This window comes from Leptinotarsa decemlineata, unplaced genomic scaffold (assembly GCF_025532065.1).
Source record: "Leptinotarsa decemlineata unplaced genomic scaffold, Ldec_3_MD MMD2_tig00026314_RagTag_RagTag, whole genome shotgun sequence".
NCBI classification, from domain to species: domain Eukaryota; kingdom Metazoa; phylum Arthropoda; class Insecta; order Coleoptera; family Chrysomelidae; genus Leptinotarsa; species Leptinotarsa decemlineata.
The window spans coordinates 13087127-13108248 of record NW_027412684.1 but is presented as its reverse complement, the minus strand read 5'-3'; the positions used below and the strand labels follow the sequence as shown (position 1 = coordinate 13108248).

The following is a 21122-nucleotide window of genomic DNA, read 5'->3' as shown; positions in this document are numbered from 1 at the left end:
TCAACACTAAAAATCTAATCTTAGATAACTATGAAGAAATTCGTTTTTTATCAATGAAGACTTTCGAGAAATGATTAGTCCGAAATCCTACACTGGGTTTTGCTGTAGCAATCACGTCTTTATCTTTGAATTATCATCAGCACCTTTTTGACAGTTTTAAATACGCATTTCTCGCAAAAGATTAATATTTTATGTCATTGGAGGAGATAATTCTGCTCATATTACCATGACTAGGTAGAAATACCGTTGAAATAACTATAGGAACTTCTATTGAGTTGAAAAGAGGGTGTTTAAGAAGTTTTTGGAAAACACAAAATCTTCAGCATTTTTCTCTGCTTCTGGCTAAGAGACGAAGAATGTTATTCGGTAACCAATGATATTTTTGAAGAATGAATTCCTTGATATCTGTAAAAGGACCTCACTTCCAAGTTAGCAAGTATGGATATATTCCTAACTACATTAATTTATTATGAATTTGTTAGCTTTTCAAAAATAACTATTATCTTGGCATATCATTTTCAGTGCAGCAGAATGCCCTTAGTACTAATGCATGATCCAAGTGCGTGGCAGCGATTCATATTATTTTTTCAATTTTATTTACGTTTTTTTGCATTATTTCAGCTGAAACATGAGTTGAAATTCTTGTGACATTTACTTTTGCTATTCCTTTGTATTTAATCTTCTACATAAACGAAAGATTACCTGCGGTTTCAATAATAGTAAACTTTATATTTGAAACCACTTCAAACCTTACACTTACAGTATAAATCGACCATGAGTGAGACATCCCGTGTCATGCTTCGCTAATGTTAGCAGTTTATTAAAAATATCGCTATTCGTAGTACTGGTCGTGTTACCGGTCAACATACTTCATTTCGAACTGCGCGTTTTGATTCCCAACCTTCTTGCCGAGTGCGATTAGATCGACTATATCAGTGTTGCAGAAAGATTCCGCTTATCTCTCTTTCTCAGCGGGCAATTCGCTCTCAAAACGTACTAACGATTACAAATTAAAGTATAAGTTACGTCTATTGTAAATTGCAGCAGCAACGAATAAGGGCAAATGTGATATCCTTCTTATTTAAATGGGCCCATAAAAAGTTGTAGCAGTCTGGCCGCAGTTCGCCGATGGAATGCGTTCTGGCGCTGCAACATTCTCACGATCCAAAGACGGTGCGCTTTCAAGGTCTCGGCATGTTGAACTTTTTCCCTGCCGGTAAATCCAGCATGAGTTCGGATATCGGCGAGAGGAATTCTCAATTGGCGATAAACATTCAGGAAATAATTTAGATGTAGCCCAGGCCGTGTGTCTCTCCTGATCACACAACAAATTCACATGCTTTGTATTTCTATATCAATTTTCAGATAGTTACAATATTTGCTTCCATAAATTTCAAAACTCAGTAGGAATATATCACAATAGATATCACTTCTTGAGGTAACAGTAAACTACTTACTTAACTACCCATTGGGCAAGACTAGAAAACAAATACAAATGTATATTGGTTTGATTACGACATCGCACGTGTCTTTTTTTTCATCTTGATGTCCCATACGAAGATTCATGTCGTAAAAGATCTGTAATTTTTTTTTTATTGGGATGAAATTAATTAAGTTAAATTGAATGCTAGGAAAACCGAGGCATCAGTTTTCTTCAAGGTCAATGTGGTATACTAGGGAATAACAACGTAAGACGACACAATTTGTCGATTAATTTGCTGGCTGTCATGTTGGATAATTACGTTACTGGATGCCAGACCTTTTTCAGAGTATTTAATGATCACATATATGAACCTCTGGAAAAGAGCCAACCATCTGATTGGAGACGCAAACTTACCAAGGAGTCTTGGTAAAATGAAACATCAGAAAACGGTTGTATCGGAAAGTGACTGACAATTGATCCGCTTGATTCCAACAGAGGTACCAAACCGTTAATTATAACACCTCAATACGTTTGGTGTTGGAATAAATCCAGTAATATTCAATAAGTTATGGAGTACCATCAAAAGTTTTACATGAAATGCTTGAATTTTCTCAAAAATACAGAATTCCATGAATTATATAGAGGAATTTTGAAAATGTGGATTCAATCATTCCAAAACCGGTCCACATGTATTCAACCGTTTGAGTTCAAAGTTTCAAAAATGCCTTCTTCTGCGAAATAAGAACTACAATTAAGAATAACATCCTTGCAAAATATCTGTCAGATGTAGTTCAATATCTGTCATGTTCAAGGAAACAATTGTTCTTCAACAGTCATTGTGTTTGTATAGGGCAAATGAATAAAGAAATGTTTGAAATTTTATCGATTTTTTTTTCTAAGGAAGGGTGTCTGAAGTATGTAGATTTCAATCAAAAGTTTTATTTGTGTCTTTTGTGAAGCAGTGTGAATGACAGCGCATAGTAAAGTTGTAGAAGATTAGTTCTTGTGTTCGAATTTGTTCCATTGAAAATTTTTTAATTCACATACTTCTTGGTTGAATTTCTACTTAGGTTGAAATGAGGCTAAAGAATCACTGATTTGAAGAAAACATTTTATAAGAAATCTCAGTCCACAGTAGTGACATTTTACTAAATGATTTGAATTCATTCAAGTTATTTAATAGTAATGTCTCGATTTTAAGAAGAACTCAAGACTAGTACAGGAATATAATTGTATATTCTGGAATTCCACTCAAAAATATTCGAAATATGTAGATAAAATACTAGGGAGCTTTTGAGATATAAATCACTGGTATATACAAAGTAAGCAAAACGTTCAAGAATAGTCAAATACTCGTATATCCATTGTCTGAAAAGTGATTCTCTTCAAATTTATTATGTATACCTAGTTAATCTTCTGCAATGTACAGTAAAGCTTCACTCTTTCATTTTGTGTCAAAAATGTTATACGTGGAGGCACAAGCTCTTTTTCCAAAAATCTATTTCCCAAGGAAGGACTTCATGAAGAGTTAAAACAAATAAACTTTGCATTTTATTTATCGAAATTCAAATGGCAACTTCTTATAGCACAATAAATCTGTTTAAAATCTGTTTTTCCGTTAATCAGCTTTCGCCTCCATACGAACGACAACTCTCAGAAGTTGAGAAACTTGTGCGAGCTAAGGACTAACGAGGTCTCACCTTTTAACGTGTGATTCCTAACACGGTTGCAGAATCATCCCAGCTTCAACCAGATAAATTCTCTTGAGAAAATTATCTGGTCGAGGCAGGAATCGAACCCACGACCTTCCGATCGTGAGTCGGGCCAACACTTCAAAAAACATATGTCTGAAATAAAGTGCGGTCAAAACTAAACATTTTTATAAGTTCATTTGAGTCTAATTTCACAACAGTCATGCGATTTACAGAAAATGAGCAAAATAATCTTATGTAGTTGAATGTTTGCTAATGGGGTAGGAACAATTTGAAAAAAATTTCCTCGTGATATATTTTGATTATTTTGGCAGGAAATTGAAACCCAACATGTTTTTAGAAAAAATAAACTCCGGGCTGGTTGTCTGAGGTCTAGTTGACCTTTAGTACTGAACGTTTCGTCCGCTACTGCGGAATCCATCATTAGTGGTATGTTGTTGAGACTGACTTTGTTTTCAGACCGTAAAGATCTATTGTACTCATAGTTGGCAGATTTTGTTTAGATAAGAAACAGAGTTCATTTCGTATATGTAAAATTTCAGTTATTGTTGAAAAGTATCTTAAAACACCGACGTTTTCATCAGCATTGATATTAAACAAAATGAAACGTTTACTTTTTCCGAAACATATGCAGCTACAGTGGACTAGCATCCTCAGTGCTAACCTACCTTTTAATAAAACACGTCTTTCAACGTCTGTACGAAGGCCCTCCGGTTCCAATTCCCATTTCAGTCGGCGAAGAACGCTTTCATCACATTTCGCCGTTTTTTTTGTCGGCGGTCACTCAGCCAATAATTTAGAGGCAATTTCTCTGCCGTTTCTACATGCACAGCTCTGCCCACCAAATTACGTCGACGTTTGCGCCGAAATTGACCGTAATTCCCTTTACTATCAATAAAAACTGTATTCGCAGATATTTGAGCGCATTTCTTTTTCTTTTTTGCAGAGTTCACATTTTCGAGGTACCACCCAAGCATCATCGCATGTGCGAGTATCACGTCTGCGCTGTGCGGTGTGGGGTGGGTGGGCAAAAGCGGACGTACCCTTCAAGACCTGCTGCAGAGGCTGACTGAGATAACGAATATAGAGAAGGTAAGTCACATGATTCTTCTACTGAATGTGTCGGTTGAATTGAATCCACTTTTTGTCCTTACAATTCATGAAAACGGCAAAAATGTACTGAGGTGTACCACAAGGATCTATTCTAGGGCCAGTTTAATTTTTTTTGTATGTCGTGATTATATAGTTGACATTAGAGAGTTTTCAAACTTTACATGGTACCAAAACATCAATAAACGGTCTTGGACACTCTACTCCAAATAAGACTTTCAAATACATGAAAGAAGCGCTATAAAATAATTTAAAAACAACACCATCAATGATTCGACTAACTGGCAAATATTCATGAAAATTTTTCGTCAAAAACTCTCCTATCCTCTGCTAAAATAATTCTACGAATTACTTCATAACTCAAACAAATGGAATTAGAGAAAAGAATTCAGAGACCAAAAATCTTAACTAAAAAATAAAAACTCATATTATTATCTCATATTATTATTGTGACATCTTTATCTTTGTAACACTAGTCTAATGTTATTTTTCCACTATATATATTATAATTTTACCTCATAAATTTTGGTAATTTATGAGTTAACAGCTACTCCAAAACATATCTTGTTTTTTCTGCTGTTTTCAGACACGAATCTTCTCAAAAGACCAGCATTCACTATTCTATCAATTTCAGTTTTGAGCGGAAAATCTTCATGTTTGTCCACTTGCTTCGTCAACCAAGTATGTATGATCAGAAAAAAATCAATTTGACCTAACTTTAAATTGACATAACAAACCATAAACATGTTTTCATTGAACATTATTCAATAAAACTACGAGTATGTGGTCGGGTTGTACCTGATAGAATTCTTCTTATAGAATTTGAGTTTTTTCTATATCCAAACTCTTGAGACACCAATTCAATCCAAACATCAGCAAACTTTATAGTATCTTGTGCACCTTGATCCCTGTTAAATAAAGTTTAAATAAAATGCGAATACCATACCATCCTCTGTAGATAGCACCAAACATGATGGACCTAACAATAAACAAATAACAAATAAATTTTCAATCATTTCTGAATCCATTGATTTCATTGAAGGGATGGTGTTTTTTTTACTTAAACTACATCTGTAACAATTACCTTTGAGCATTGATGACCAATGAATTCAGCTCAACACATTTTTGATAAGCCTGGTGATGAATCTGGAAAAAATTATCACTACTCTTATGTTGTAATACACTCAATCAATTTAAAATATATTTTCTATAAATATCCCGGTATTGAAAATAATCTGGTTTACTCACGTACCTATTTTCTTCACATACATATTATCACCGCAACATCCGGTTGATAGGGCATTAACCGGAACCCTTAAAACCTCATCACCAATAAGCCATATCAGCTATATCCATAGATACGAGGGGCTCGCAAAATATACAGAAACGCTTTGAAACAACTATGAATTTTCGAAACAGGAAAAATGACAACACAAAAATAGTCATACAAGACACTGTTGGAGTGGAAACTGAATGTTTGTATCAGTTATTTGCATTTGATCAGAAAATCTAGTTATTTAAAAATTGATTTGACTTTCAAAAATGTAGTCATAATGAGGTCTTCGCTAGATGAATATATAATTGTAGATCCTGATGCTGAGAAAAAAGTCTCCATCACAGAAGTGAAAAGAAAATTGACTTCCTTTCTAGGATCGTTTTTTAAAGAAGTTCATAATGTCCATGAAACATCCTGACCTTAACTTGTCCTTTTATCACTTATATCTCCGATAAAACGCTGTGTAATTTTTCATTCACCCTCGTAGTTAATCTTTTGACCCGGTCGTTGCAATTATATTCAAAATAATATGATAAGTTACCCGTTAGTGTATTGCATAAGACTGTTGAATTTGAAATGATATATTACTGTTTTTTATCGTTGACAGGTCGATGAGATGACTCTCATTACGGTCGCTTTTGAAGGCTAACAAATCTGGGGTCTTGACTCGGTAATTGTTTTTATTAATGTCATATTTTGGCATAAACTAATTCATCAACTAATCGCTGTTTATTCAACTGACACCTAACCCGACCTCAATTTCAGGATATGCGGATTTTTCTACACCGATATTATCAGCATTCATTTATATTTTAATTAGAGAGCACAATTGTACCAAAAGTTATTCTTGAAGACAAAATAAAATTAATGAATACTACTGTGTGTAGCGTGGCTGATACTTGATAAAAATTCATTATAACACTTCGTGAGATTTTACTATCAGAATATAGGTTTCCACGGCCTAAGTCACGACCAAAAAGAACAAAATCCTGGAATAGTCCGTGGTAGAATAGAAACTGAAGTACCTAACGTTTCGTCTGCTACTGCGGCAGACATCATCACTGGCATGTTGACTGTATGGATGCAAGTTATATCTCGAAGCCTCAGTTGTTGGTACTTCGTATTCCATTCGACCACGGTTATTAGCCCCGATCTTATTCAGGTTAATTTTCAGTTGACAGTTTACGTGTATTACTACAGTGTAATACGTGTCACGGTTTCTGAGAAAGCGCTAACTCATTATTTTCAATGTTACTGTACTTTTCTGCTATTTGGGAAACAAATCTCTGTACCTGTAGAGTAGGGAGGGTGAGTGTTAACTCACCACACTCAGGCCACATGTGACCCATTGTACATCCTCCCGAGGAGTTGTCCTCTTGGGTCATCGTCCATCCTGTCCTTTCTAGGAAGAGACATCTCTTTTATATCGGCAGGACACACACTCTCTTATAACTCCGGACACTCGCATAGGTTGGGAAACAAACAACTTCTATGGTTTGGTAAACCCTCAATGTACCAGGAATGTTGATTACATGTATCTGAGGAAATTGAAAAATAAATTTCAGAGAGAGAGAGAGAGAGATTTCTGGTACATACTGTTTTTTTTTTGTAAGACAAGCCATTTAGAGCATTTCTAACTGTCAATCGAAGACTCATTGTAGACGAACTACCAAAGAATCATATTCTAGTCTTTATTTCAATCTAGATATGGGATGACGCAACTTGAAGAACTCATTAAAATTTTGAGGTGATTGGTCGAATGACGTCTGATGAACTTAACGGTAAATTAATTTTTTCAAGGTGCCAAAGTGCTAATCAAAAGTATTCATTAACGTTTTAAATGCTGATCTCGCGGAGTCATATACGTCAGATTAGAAATTGTTGAAATATTTCTTCACAAATGTTTTCCCTAACATATTTTTTTTATAAAATTATTCAATATAGTTATCTTCGAGGGAGATACAATAATTAAAGTAATTAAAATATATATTTTTTTGGTGCGAAGTCCGAATAATATTTATCAAGCCAAGCCTTGGCTTCAAGAGTTTTTTTTCAACAAAAAGCACTGCTTTATCAATACACTGTATTCCTTTTTATCAATTTGTGAATGTTTTATACCAAAAACTAATTAGTCGATAGCTGTGAAAGTTGTACACGTATCTTTTAAAGGTCAGGGTTAACTGAAAATCAACTAAAGCTTTGTTTTAGCAGGGCTTCGAAGATGGCCGAGCGCTTTTGATAGCAGACTGTGCTATCATCATCTTTATGGTTCCACTCAAACTGAGCATTTTATCTTCTTGTTTGTTCTTTTATGTGGTTAGAATGCCTGAGTGCAGGTATTTATCCTGTCCTTTCATCCATATGTTCCTATAAATTCTTGGATATTACCTTTAAAATATTGGATATTAACCCATTGGATGTAACCCAAGTTATATCAGGTAATATCCTTTGTGTTGGTGTTTCTCTAGGTTTTAGAAACAATGAACCTAGAGTTCTGTAGAATAATGATGTTTTTTGCCATATCAATCTCAATTTTCTATGTAACTATTTCGTAGGTAAATATAATATTTTCATCTTTTATTTTCAGGACTATGTCGAGGAGTGCTTCAACCAGATCGACAAAATGATCAGAGACTCGACTTGTGATCAAGCCACCCAGTCTAGCGAAGTGAATCCTTGCGATAACATCAGGCCAGGGGAATTCACTCCCCCTCCCGGAAAAAATCAAGAGCACGAGGCTGCACTCACCCCAACAGACGTGCACGACGTGCATTTTTGAAACGCACGAACGCCAGTGATAAACAGAGAGCTTCCATAAACATTTTTTTAAAGTGTACCTTAAAAACTCTAGAATATTATAATTTATCTGTGCTTTACCAGAATGCATAATATAGGGAAGGGTAGAGGGGCCAGTGGTGTAATTTTACGATCACGTGATAGTCTTGGTTTTCTCAGTGTAAAATTGACCACAGGGCGCTTGATGATAGATATTACACTGAGAAAAATATATCAAGTCTTGATGGTCTCCCTGCGTTTCCAAAATAACAAAATGGAGCGGTAAATGGATGTAGCGCCATGGAAAACTTCGGGGGAAGGCAATAAATTACGCTTTAAGTGAGAACCATAGTGTTTAAGGGCTGCTTGCGCTGAAGGGAAAAGTCACAGTCTGATCGTTGTTGGAGCAGAGAATAATGATAGATTCAGCGCAGGCGGCCATAAAATCTTTGTATTTTTTGTCGATGAGGCCCTTTGTTATTGGGTTATTAGACCAGTCAACTAGAACGGTTGAAGAGTGAATGGCGGGAACAAAGAGATGAGTTTGATTTTGATAAATATATAATGTGTCGATTTGAAAACTTTCATCCTCAATTTGTTTTATTTTGAGGATTATTCTAATGCACAAACATGCATAGAAGAATAATAGAATATGTATAGACGTATTTTAGTTGAACTGCAAAAGTATTGAAACAGTCAGTGCCTACCATTTTATTTTTTTTTAAGATTTTGCACTGACAGTAAAAAAACTGAAAAAATTTGTGGTTTTTTTCTCAAAATCCGCCCCCTCCTTCAAAGTAGAGTCATGTGCAATATTCAACGCCTTGAAGATACTTAGACTAGGAGAGATTTCAAGTTGACACACTTAGATTTTTTTCTGAATGCGGATATTAAGGTCTTGAAGTATGGTGCAATATTAGTTTTTTCAAATTATTTTTAAAACTTCTTTTATATAATTGTTTAGCCATTTCCTTGGTTGATTGGGATATTATGCAAAAATCAGCACCCATAGTCATTTGTATATACACATGTTGTTCCTGATTCGACTTTTTTTCGGTTGATATACAGCTGCCGGACTGAATCTTGGCCGGTGGGAAGCCCCTCCCTCAAGATGTGCAGTAGATGTGTAGAAATCTGTTATCAGTCTATTAGATTATTCGAGCCGTAAACATTCAAACAAAAGTTTCCATTCCTTCTTTCTAATACTTTCTTCGTCATACACTGATCCAAACTCTACGCAGATACGCTTTCTCCCACCAGCCAGACTCAATCCGATAGCTGTAACTTTCGTCCTGCCGCACAAATTGAGTTTATGATCGCTCCGATTGTTCAAACTTTTGAAATTTTGGCTGCCTTTTCTTGATGGACTTTTTAGAATCTCACTTACCAGCGAACTGTTTCGATTCGACGAAATTTGTGCTACAGATGATTTGTTCGAAGACTGCATGCCCATAGTTATGAGCAATAACCTAACTTAATCCTAACACACTCTGACTGTAGAGACCCTGTATAGACTTGTCAAATAACGTTCATGGCGAGACCTAGAAGGTAGTTCAGACTGTGAAGACTTCAGCCCGGATTTGGTGGAGAGTTTCACATTCTAACAGACTGGTACTTCTGAACTCGCTGTGGGTTATCAATCAATGCAACTTCAGCGTGGAATATTCAACTTAACTTAATAATTATAATAGTTATGTGTGTTTTATTTATCCAACTACTTATACTGTTTTGTTATAATTCTTAGTAACTAGTTCGAATTGGTATGTGATTACTTGTATTTGCATTTTTTGTGATTCTGCAATGTATATTATTCAATTGATAAGTGATCGAAAGTGATTTAAAATTAATAAAAAAAATATTTTATAAGGCAATACATGTACCTAATATGCTTGGGCATAAAACGATGTACACGTCTGCCCAAATTTTTTCTACAATATTTGGACAGACGTAGTACATTACAAAAAAATAGTCGCTTTAATGTTAATAGTGTAAATATCTTGTACATATCCAGATCATCAAACCACAATTCACTGCCGTTTTTTACATGAATTTCTTTCCATTCTGCTCATTTTTATTACAATAGTTCAATTTTTATATACCTCAACCTCAGTTCCATCAACACCCATAGATTTATATTATTCAGTTGAAATATAATCATATTATATATGCTTTTATTTGTATATAATTATATATCCTCTAAGAGAATTTTTACAATACAAAAAATGTTTTCTAAAACGTGTGTTATTTCTCTTCCTCCTAGTCACTGATTGAGTAACCCATTAGCATCAGTAGATATTCGTATTCATTATATCAAAGTTTTTAACGTATGAAAAAATATATCGCTCTCCTTTAAAAAATATTCAAACAAAGCATGGAAGTTTTCAATGTTGGCAGTAGCGCAGAAGAAAATCAAACCTTCACTCAATTTCTAAAGATGAACTTCAAGTTGAACAATAAACAAAAGATGTATCAGATTATCTGAGTAGTTTTACTCTTTTTAATCGTCATGCATCAATACCTACATCAAGAAGACATAAAGGGTTTCACCAGGACATAAAGGATCACACTGAGACCATATTCAGTTCAATAGAACAATTTTTTCAGCAGTTCAAAATCTACATGCACTGATCTGAATTTTGAAACAGTTTTTTAAAGATGACATGTTTGGTGGTTGTACTCCATTCAACTTAATTTTATCATCTGCAAAAAATGTCCACGATCTTCTTTTGAAAAATCAGAAGTCAAAAAAGTTCCTCGCTGCATGTGGTAAACGATATGTGCCGAATCCAGTCACTGCATAGATTGAAAGTGTTTTTTTTCTCTAAATGCTTGCACTGCGTAAATTGATAATCGACAGGAAAAGAAAGGTTTTACGAGAGGCTAAACCGCCCAGTCTGTACCAACGTTGCCAAGTGTACCTAGTTTCTGTTTCGCGGGAAATTACAAACTATACTTTGAAAATCAGGTTATGTGTTAGAACTTGTTTCAGTTATACTGTGGTTCCTTTTTTTTACCTACCTGTAAAGAAATTTGAATTCAGAAAATGTCAGTTATATGTAGTATATGTGAGAATGTATATGCCACACAATCATCTCATAACAGACATATATACGACAAGTGCACCAAAAAAATCCAGAACCTATATTTTATTCATCTCAGAAGGGATGCGGTGCAACTTTTAGTAGCCGTTGCCTTGAAGCAGATTGTGATGCTGCATTCAAAACCCATAAGAATTTAGTGGACCATTTGCAGAGAATTAATTTGCTGAAGACTGAAACAGAGGGCCATGATATGAAAATATAAATGGTTTGTTAATTCTAAAATCAGAATAACACTATTTTGAAAATTATTTTTATTTATTTCAAGTGCAACAGGAGTACAACAAGTGAGTACTAATTTGATTATTAAGTGTAAAGAGATTGGATACAGAGATGCTACATGGATATGGTACTGCTGAGAGAGGGTACCTATATTTCAAAAATCAAAATAAATATTAACCCTATATAAGTGCAATTTGATGAAGGGTGAGATAGAATAAAAAATTCGAAAAGGTTATATCCCAAAAAGGGCTGATTGAACATATATATTGTTGAAGAGCCAAGGATCTTGTGAGGTAAATAGTTCTTGCATAAGCGAAATCAAAGTTGTTAAAGAAAACAACATAATTCTGGTAGAGTGGAAGAAGGTACATTATGGTCATACAACATATTAGATTGTCAAAAACTGAAATACAAAATGTTGCCACAAAGATAACAAATGGTGTTGCAGTGTTGCACCCCAAAGGTAATCTTATTCTGTACTTATGTTATTATCAACAAAAAATAAACGTGTTCAGAAAAAACCTTTCAATGGGCCTCCCCACAATAACTATCCCAATTCAAAAAAACCTATTACATGCTCCTGAAGATATATTTTTCTACAAATCAGTTCAAGCTATAAGTGACCACCAATATTGTTGATTATTACCATTTCGATATGTATGTTTTTTGTTTGGCGGTAAACTCTTATTTTAATAAAGTCGTTTTCCTGAGTTACATTTTGAATTTCCCGCGAAATACGAACTGGGCACACTTGGCAACGTTGGTACGGACTGGGCGGTTTAGCCTCTCGTAAAGGTTTTGACTTTCTACTTCTCCTTATACAAACAATGTGAAACTTCCACATTTTTTGTTTAAAAATGGAGAAGCAGAAAGACTAAACATTTCGTTCACAAAAATTAATCTCTCCTTAAAATATACTCCTTTTGATTTTGACAGTTGGCACTTTTGATTCTGTCTTAGAATATGGTCTGTAGAACTGTAACCTCTGGCGTGAAATGGATTTATCAGAAACTGTTTTGACACACCAGCATGAAATAATGTCCTTCCACCCCCCGTTTCGCTAACCAAGTTGGTATCATCATTGATAATTTTGAGTTCCCAAATCTGTTTATTCCAGTTCAGTACCCTAGACAAGAACTGCGTGTATGTGGAATAAACTGCCTAAGAACGTTTTTCCAAAAGCATTTAATCTACAGCTATTAAAATTCAACGTGAATCGCTAATTTTGCATAGGCACCGCTCTTAAAGTGCCTTAAGGATTTTCCTGTAGTGTTTGTGTTTTATCCTTGGAAAAAATAAAAAAAAAACTTTCTATTTCTCCTATACTGAAGCAGAGCTAGATTATTTGAGAATATATTAGGTATGCCAAGATTGCACTTTTTTCTTTGTTTGATCATTTATTATAATATTCATTCTGACAGTACTATCATTAGGCCACCTAACAGAATTTGTCGATGACGTATAGTTCACCAATTTCAGTAAACCGTGTTCCAAATATCACCATTATTTCATGAATATAACAGCAGCAGTTACTTTTGGAACGCCAAACCAAGATTTTGGTTAGTTTTGCGCCATACTTTATAAATTCCTTGTAAATCAATTTGAAAACTGGAATATAACTGAGAACATATTAACACGGTATGAAACATTGATCTGCGTCTACAAACCATGTTTCTATATTTTTGTTCTATATTTAGATCCAACAATCGTCTTGTATTTATACTATTTTGTACATCACCTGATAACATACAATCGTTGTTTATAATATATGCCCTTGGTCGGAAAATATGGGTTTTTTCATTTTCGAGAGGACCCCGAAGTAAGCGACATCTAGATTGTATAATTCAAAAGTCAAACTATGGGAAAATATAGATTTTTGCCGTGTTCCACAAATATATAGCTTTGCAAAAGAAAATACAAGAGGAATCGAAATTTAAATTCAGTATAGTAAACCGATTAACAAATTTATTTGTTTCCATACTACATTACTGCCAATCAATGAATAATTGAACCCTTCTGATGATTTCACTCCTAGATATTTTTTATGTATATTATAGAAGTTCAACCTATTTTTTCGATGATTTATTGATGTTTGTACGACGTTGAGGCAATACACGTCTCTAATATTAATAATTGAACTTTTGTCATTTGAGTATACTCATTGAATATTGACTCTTATTTCGTGATATTAAGGTTTCTTCCAGCATCTACAACTTCGTTTCTTCTGGTCAAATAATCAGAGGCCAATGCACTGCAGAAAGGAAGAAATTAAACGACAATACTTTCGAAACTCTTTAATCAACAGTTGTTGATACCTACCGAGAATATCAACTTTGTATCGAATGAATTTTTTTTGAAATTAGTCGAAAAATTTAAAACGACCGAAATTATATATTGGAGTAAAAACTGATTGAAGCTATGATTTGTCTTCAATACCACTTCAGCAGCACTTTAAAAGTGAATGTTTGATATGTTTATCTTTGATATTACTCGATTCCATGAAAACAGTTGTCATCGAAATTTTTGAGAATGGAAAAATTGAGAACCTTCCTTTCTTTTTTGAGGTTAGTCAGAAACCGAATATATTCATTCAATTTTTTGAATCCAGTAACAAGTTTTTTAAAAAAACTACCAGACATACTGCGGAAGTAGCAAATCTAATGATCGTGTATAAATGACTCAATTTTCTTGTAGGTATGTTTTACATTCATTACTATCATTAGAAAATAATAAGTGAGAAATTGGAATGTATTGAAAAAATTAATGAATTTCCACTTCCACACAATTCTACAGGCAGAGTCATCTTTGGGAATATTTTTATACCAATGGGAACACATACTTCGACAATGCTCGTAATTAACAAAAACCTGTAATTTCACTTTGACCTTTCATAAAAACACACAGGAATGGTTTGAATCCAATATAGAAATGTAGAAAATAATAACTTTGTACGAATGTGAATTCAAGCAAGTAATATGGTCGAAAGCATTTGAAGAAATACTATTTCAAATTTCCTGGCAGAGAAATATCACACCGGTTCGTGATATAAATATAACCCTCGCTAGGGAAAAATAGCCAACCGGTCATTTTTTTGCTTTTTACTGACCAAACGCAAAGTCAGAGGGTCGTAATTATGTTTTCGAAAATGAAAAGTGTGATGTTTGCCTTAAATGAATCCTGGAATTATGATTTCGCTTAAAATTAAAAGCGAGGTATTTTAATTTTTGAAAATTGAAAAGTTAGAGAATATAGTCAAAATGATTTCTTGAATTTTTGATGTTGTATTGAAAAAAAATTTCAGAGATTTCCAAAATTTGTATTTGGAAACTTGATAGGTATATTCAAAACAATGTTGAATAATAAAAATCCTAGATTTTTTCTTGTGTAATCCAAAGTCCAATACTTTTTTCAGCAGTTAACATGAGTATTTCAAATAGCTGTTTGGAAACTTGGTTACCATTCTATTTTTTCGACCTTTGTCAATATAATTGTTTTCAACTGAGTTGCCTTTCACAGATGTTTTTTTTTTGGTTTTGAGAATGGAAAGAGATTACTTTCTTTAGAAAGCTAACGTTTTAACGTTAGCTGTCTCGAAAAAGCCAAGTGGCCTGGAGCCACAAGAACTGGCCCCGGAAACCATTATTATATTATAAGTTGTATTCACAAATTTTGTCTACAATTAATTATTTGAAAAATGTTATTTTGATACTTGGCTTTTTCAAGAGAGCTAACCTTTTGGAAAGTAATCCCTTTCCATTCTCGAAACCCAAAAAACATCTGTAAAAGGCAACCCACTTGAAAACAAGTATATTGACTAACGTTCAAAGGTCTAAATCCTGGCCTTGTGGTTCGGGAGATTAAACGCACCCCCTCGGAGGGGGGTGCGTTCAACGCACCCCCTCGGCCTATCAAAGCGCCTGACCTTCGCTTTAGTCAGGTCAAGTGGGCTGAAGAGGGAAACTGAGGGCTTCAACATAGCCTACCAGGATCGTGTCCTCAGCCCACCGCAGTCGCGTGATGGATATAGAAGTTCCTGACACAAGATGCAGGGCCTGCCGCAAGGAGCCTGAGAGCCTAATGCACTCACTGTCACCATGTCTCAGCCGAAATTACCATCTATAGCACTTTCATGATATTAACGAAACCCCAGTGTTGTCCTACGCTATGGGGAAGAAAACTAAACCAGTTGTGGGGAACGAGGAGTGCCAAGTTTATTGAAACAATTCATTCCTCACCTCCAAGCTTATATAAGCTAATAAGCCTGATGTAGTTTTCCGAACTCCACAGAATCTATTCTGGCAAATTCTATTTGGCAAATTTCAAAAACAAACATTATCCCTAGAGAAAAATGCTTTGGTAAAGAAGCGGGTGGTCTTAGATAAAACCAATTTGAATAATATATGTTGCCACACTTCTCAACGGACGAATATGAGTGTGAAAGGTTCCTCCTAATTACATAACGTAATTAAATTGAAGGGGTTATATTTTTAGGAGTGATTAATTTTTGAGAAAGAAAGTTTTTGGCTTTCTACTACTCCATCTTGATACAAAAAACCAGGATAAGGGAATCTTCCAAGGAAAGGAAGGAAGTAATCAATTTCAAAATAAGTAACTCTATACATGGATGTGTAGATCATGCAAAGAAGTAACTTTCAGACACAAACTGAAAGGAAGTCCTCCTGAAACAGCTACTTTCATATGAACATTGAATTACACGAAAGAAAAAATTCTTTCGAAACAAATACTTCTATATGAACACTGAATTATACAGAAGATACTTTTCTATACTCAGTTTGTATTTCAAACATTCTTTGTGGAATAAAAATCAGATATCATTCACATGAGTTCTACTTTAATTGAAAAGTAATAATTTGCACTTACATGAAACACTGTCACCCTCACTGGTATACACCGATGTTTCACCTTAAGACACTTGCCACAAGGCTCTTCAGTACCAAATTGAATAACATTATAGAAAATACACACAGATCATTCATGAATTACGATTTTTCAGTGTCACGAAATAAGCTTGATCTGCTTATGTCATCGATGACATCGTAATGTCATTCATTCACCTATTTGATTTAATACCAGCCAAGAGGAATCTTATTTGAATTGAAGGGGTGATCAATTTTAGGGAAAGAAAGTTTTTGGCTTTCTACTACTCCATCTTGATACAAAAAACAAAGACGAGGGAATCTTCCAAGGAAAGGAAGGAAGTAATCAATTTCAAAATAAGTAACTTTATACATGAATGTGTAGATCATGCAAAGAAGTAACTTTCAGACATAAACTGAAAGGAAGTCCTCCTGAAACAGCTACTTTCTTATAAACATTGAATTACACGAAAGAAAAGATTCTTTCGAAACAAATACTTCTATATGAAAACTGAATTATACAGAAGATACTCTTCTCTACTCAGTTTGTATTTCATACATTGGAAGATTCCCTCATCCTTGTTTTTTGTATCAAGATGGAGTAGTAGAAATGACGTAATTGTTTCTCAACCTGAACGTGATAGATTTTTGAGTTGAGTGGTTTTTAAAATATTTTTCAAAATTTGAAGTCAGAGGATGAAGTGCAGCTTATTGGATAAATAATCTATATGAGACTTCCATCTGAGATATGGATCGAAACGACACATAATTATTGTACTTCAGTAATTGGCTTTCTCCACGCTGAGTATTAGTAGCCTGAATCCTAGCCAATTTTTTATTGAACGAATATCAGTCTCAACCATTCCAATCATAACCATCAGTTGTTGGCTTCATGAAAAATGACTGTGGCCCAAGTTCTCACCATCACTATTAACTGAAAAATTCCATTACTATGATTGGCCTTAAAACTGAACCTTGTGGATTACCCATCTTAATACTTTACGGGTTATGTGTGTGTGAAACGTCATCCATTTTCACCGTCAGCGTCCTGTTAGAGAAGTAACTTTTGAATGACTCATTTAAATTTCCTTGTATTCCATATTCTCGAGTGTTATTAGAAGTAGTTTATGATTGACTTTGTCGAATGCCTTCGATAGGTCGAGCAGAACACATGGTTTACCCTCGTTCGGGGCGGAAGCTACTTCAGAAGTCTAAGCCAATACCACATGTTGGGTGTATATATATTTCTTAAAAGCATACTGATGTTCTGAAATCAATTTATATTTCGACCCGTAGGTTGTAGGTCTTTTCTTGAGTATCTCTCAGAATATTTTGGACAAGTGGGTGATGAGTGATATTGGTCTATAATTTGTGATTGAATCATCATCACCTTTTTTAAAGAATCGACTATAATTGACTGTGTGAAAGATGATGGCCAAGTTTCTTTTTTCAATGTAGTCGTATAAATTAACTATTTATGCTAGTAGTTCAGTCATTATCAAGGGACTTTTCATCTTACAGAAATATAGTTTTGTTCAACTCATCTTCGTTCATATCAGTAATAGTTGAAAATTTCGTAGACTGACATGTAAAAAATATTTGTTGAAATTTGATTTTATTATTCATTATAGTTGCTTTCAAAGGCGATACAACGATTATTCGATACCATTTTCATAGTACTATTTGTCTTTATCCTCAAAATAGGCCTCAGTTCCAAGTATTACTTCTTCATCACAGCTAAATTATGCTATTGTTGATCAACATTTTTTCCATGCTGAAGGTTTACATGAAAAATTTGATAATTTATGAAATTGAAGACTTCAAAAAAAGATCCAAGCTGAACTAATGGAAGAATTCAGTTTTCTATAGAATATTTTCAGCATTGCGACGTTGCCACTTCTATCAAAAAGTTTTAGCAACTTTATTATTTCAATAGAACACCCCGTATATTGACACATTTTATTAAATTACATTCTTGTTGATGATGTCCTATACCTATCTCTACCAGTTTTCGAAATAAAAAAAATTGTTAAATATGGTCCAAAACATAGCCCTAGTTGGACTTAAGTACATCAGTACTCATCAGTAAATTCATGAAAAGTTAATATTTTGACGATAGTTTGGGCAAATTCGAAATATTTAATCAACTTCAAGAAATCCAGTCGATATCATACGTGGCGTGCTAAAATAACCATTATTTACATTATGCATAAAAGTGGGCAAAGATTCATTTTTTCAAATAAAACCTCCTGTATATTACTCGATGAATTGAAAGATGAAAAATGCTTCGACATTATATGTATATCACGTTTCTATACTTGAATCATGAAGTTTTTTCAATAAAGTCACTTCCTATGGAAACATTATTTCCTTAAGAATTTGAAGTGGAATTATCAAGTGGAATTATCAACCTTATAACAGATTGGTTACTTCTACAAGTAATTTACAAATAGTTATCGACGGTGTTTCGAAACATTTTTTTCAAACGAAGTTTGAAAGTCTAACCTACCATCAACCGTTAGTCACCGTTATTTCTAAATATTTCAATTTTTTTTGTTCTCTTAATGTTTTAGGATTGGAACGCATTTGATAATCAACTATTCATTTTTGTGAGTAAATATCAATATAAAGGTTATATATATATATATATATATATATATATATATATATATATATATATATATATTTATATATATATATATATATATATATATATATATATATATATATATATATATATATATATATAGGTATATAATCAAATTGCTTCCGCGTAACATAGTGCTTCAATTTTGATCTTGCTGAAAACAGGAAAAGGTTATTGATTATTAAAATCCGTCGATTTAAATGGAGCACCATGTTTATATACACTCAAATCACTAGCTCAAAACTCCTTCAAAATTCAGCCTTCATAATCGATGGAAGAAGCTCCTTAGCCGAAGCATTCCGACAAATAATATTTGTCCAAACAATACGTGCTTTAAAACTGGTCCTACTCTGCCGCAATACCATCACTCCTAGAACTAAGTTTTATAGGGGTAGCATATAAGCTAAAATACGTTAAAACTCTTTCTATTGATTTATGATGCACTGTTTGGAACCTTTGGTGTAGTAATGAATATTACTGGAGTTTTTTCCCAACACCAAATCATTATTTTTAACACCTCGACGCGTGTTTCGATCACCAAGTGATCATCTTCAAAGAGGAAGATTAAAACTGTTTTGATCTTCCTCTTTGAAGATGATCACTTGGTGATAGAAACACGTGTCGAGGTGTTAAAAATAACGATTTGGTGTTGGGAAAAAACTCCAGTAATATTCTTTCTATTGATACCATATTATTTTATAGAACGACGCCGTTTTAAAATGCAAGCAATTCGGAATACTGACATTAGTTGAAAATATGAAATACTGTACATTTAGTGATACTTACAGATGAAAAGTAGATAGATATTATGAGTTTATATTATTTGGAACAGAGTTAATTTGCGACTAGAAAATTAATACGTCGACAGAGTGAATTTTTGTATAATTAATATTTTTTTCCAAGAATTTCAATAAAAGAGTGACCCGCTTAAATTTCACTAATAATATTCTATATATTTGTCAATGAAATTTCATTAGCAGTTAAAATATCAATATTTGAAGCACAAACAATGTTTTTATTAGTTTTATAAATACAAAAGTGAAATTATTAAAATGACCTCAACGTTTATATTTGTTGGTTTTTAGTTGGTTACATCTATTATAATTTCCTGGTTTCCAATACAAAATGACTTCTTGCGCCTTCAAGAAAACATTTTGAATACTTTTTTATTTAATCGTTATCATTTTAGGCTGCATTATATTCTATAAATCTCACTTAGAATTACTAAAAAACTGTTATAAAATTGTATTTCAATTATTTCATATGATTCTTTACGAATAGTGCTAGAAAAATTGTATAGTAACTGCCGAAATGTTTATAAAACTGTTTTGTTTGTAAAAGGCCTTACAAAATATCAATAAAGATAACAATATTTTATAAAACGGTGCCAATTTCCTATGTATAGCTGTTTCATAAACACATTGAAAACATTTCTGGGAGAAATACAGTTTTATAATTTCTTTTCCTGAAACGTTTTCAAAACCGTTATAAAATATAAAATGGCTAGTTGGGTTATCTTCCAGTGTGTGCCTGAAAGTTACTCCTTTGTACTGATCCACACATCTTTGTGAACATTTTATTCTGAAATTAATTGCTTAATTGATTTATTTCAGAATAAAATTGATTACACTTCTCCATCATTGCTTAATGATGGAGAAGTGTAAAGCCAAAACCATCTTCAAGAGGAAGATTAATCTTCCTCTTGAAGATGATCACTTGGTGATCGAAACACGTGTCGAGGTGTTGAAATAACGGTTTGGTGTTGGGGAAAAATCCAGTGGTATTCATTACTTGATATCAGAGATAAGACAAAAGTTATTTCTTTATTCTATTTTCAAAAACACAATGAAACACTTTAAACTTTGAAGTTACTGACAAACATAACCTTTTTTGAAGTAAGCGTATTGGTGTGAAATTCTTCATTAAAATTTTCATTTTGTCAGATTTTGGGGAATGTCCTTTGGAAATAATGAAAAACATAG

At 33.6% G+C, this 21122-nt stretch overlaps 1 protein-coding gene across 1 annotated transcript in view; it reads left to right on the top strand.

Moving 5' to 3' along the window:
• The window catches only part of LOC111506239 (G1/S-specific cyclin-D3), a 52001-nt gene extending 41470 nt beyond the window's left edge, over positions 1-10531 (top strand). The window contains exons 4-5 of the mRNA XM_023161250.2: positions 4082-4227; positions 8109-10531. Coding sequence (XP_023017018.1) covers positions 4082-4227; positions 8109-8300 — 338 coding nt within the window. The 3' untranslated portion in view covers positions 8301-10531. The remainder of the gene's footprint in view (positions 1-4081; positions 4228-8108) is intronic.
• The last annotated feature ends 10591 nt before the right edge of the window (positions 10532-21122 follow it).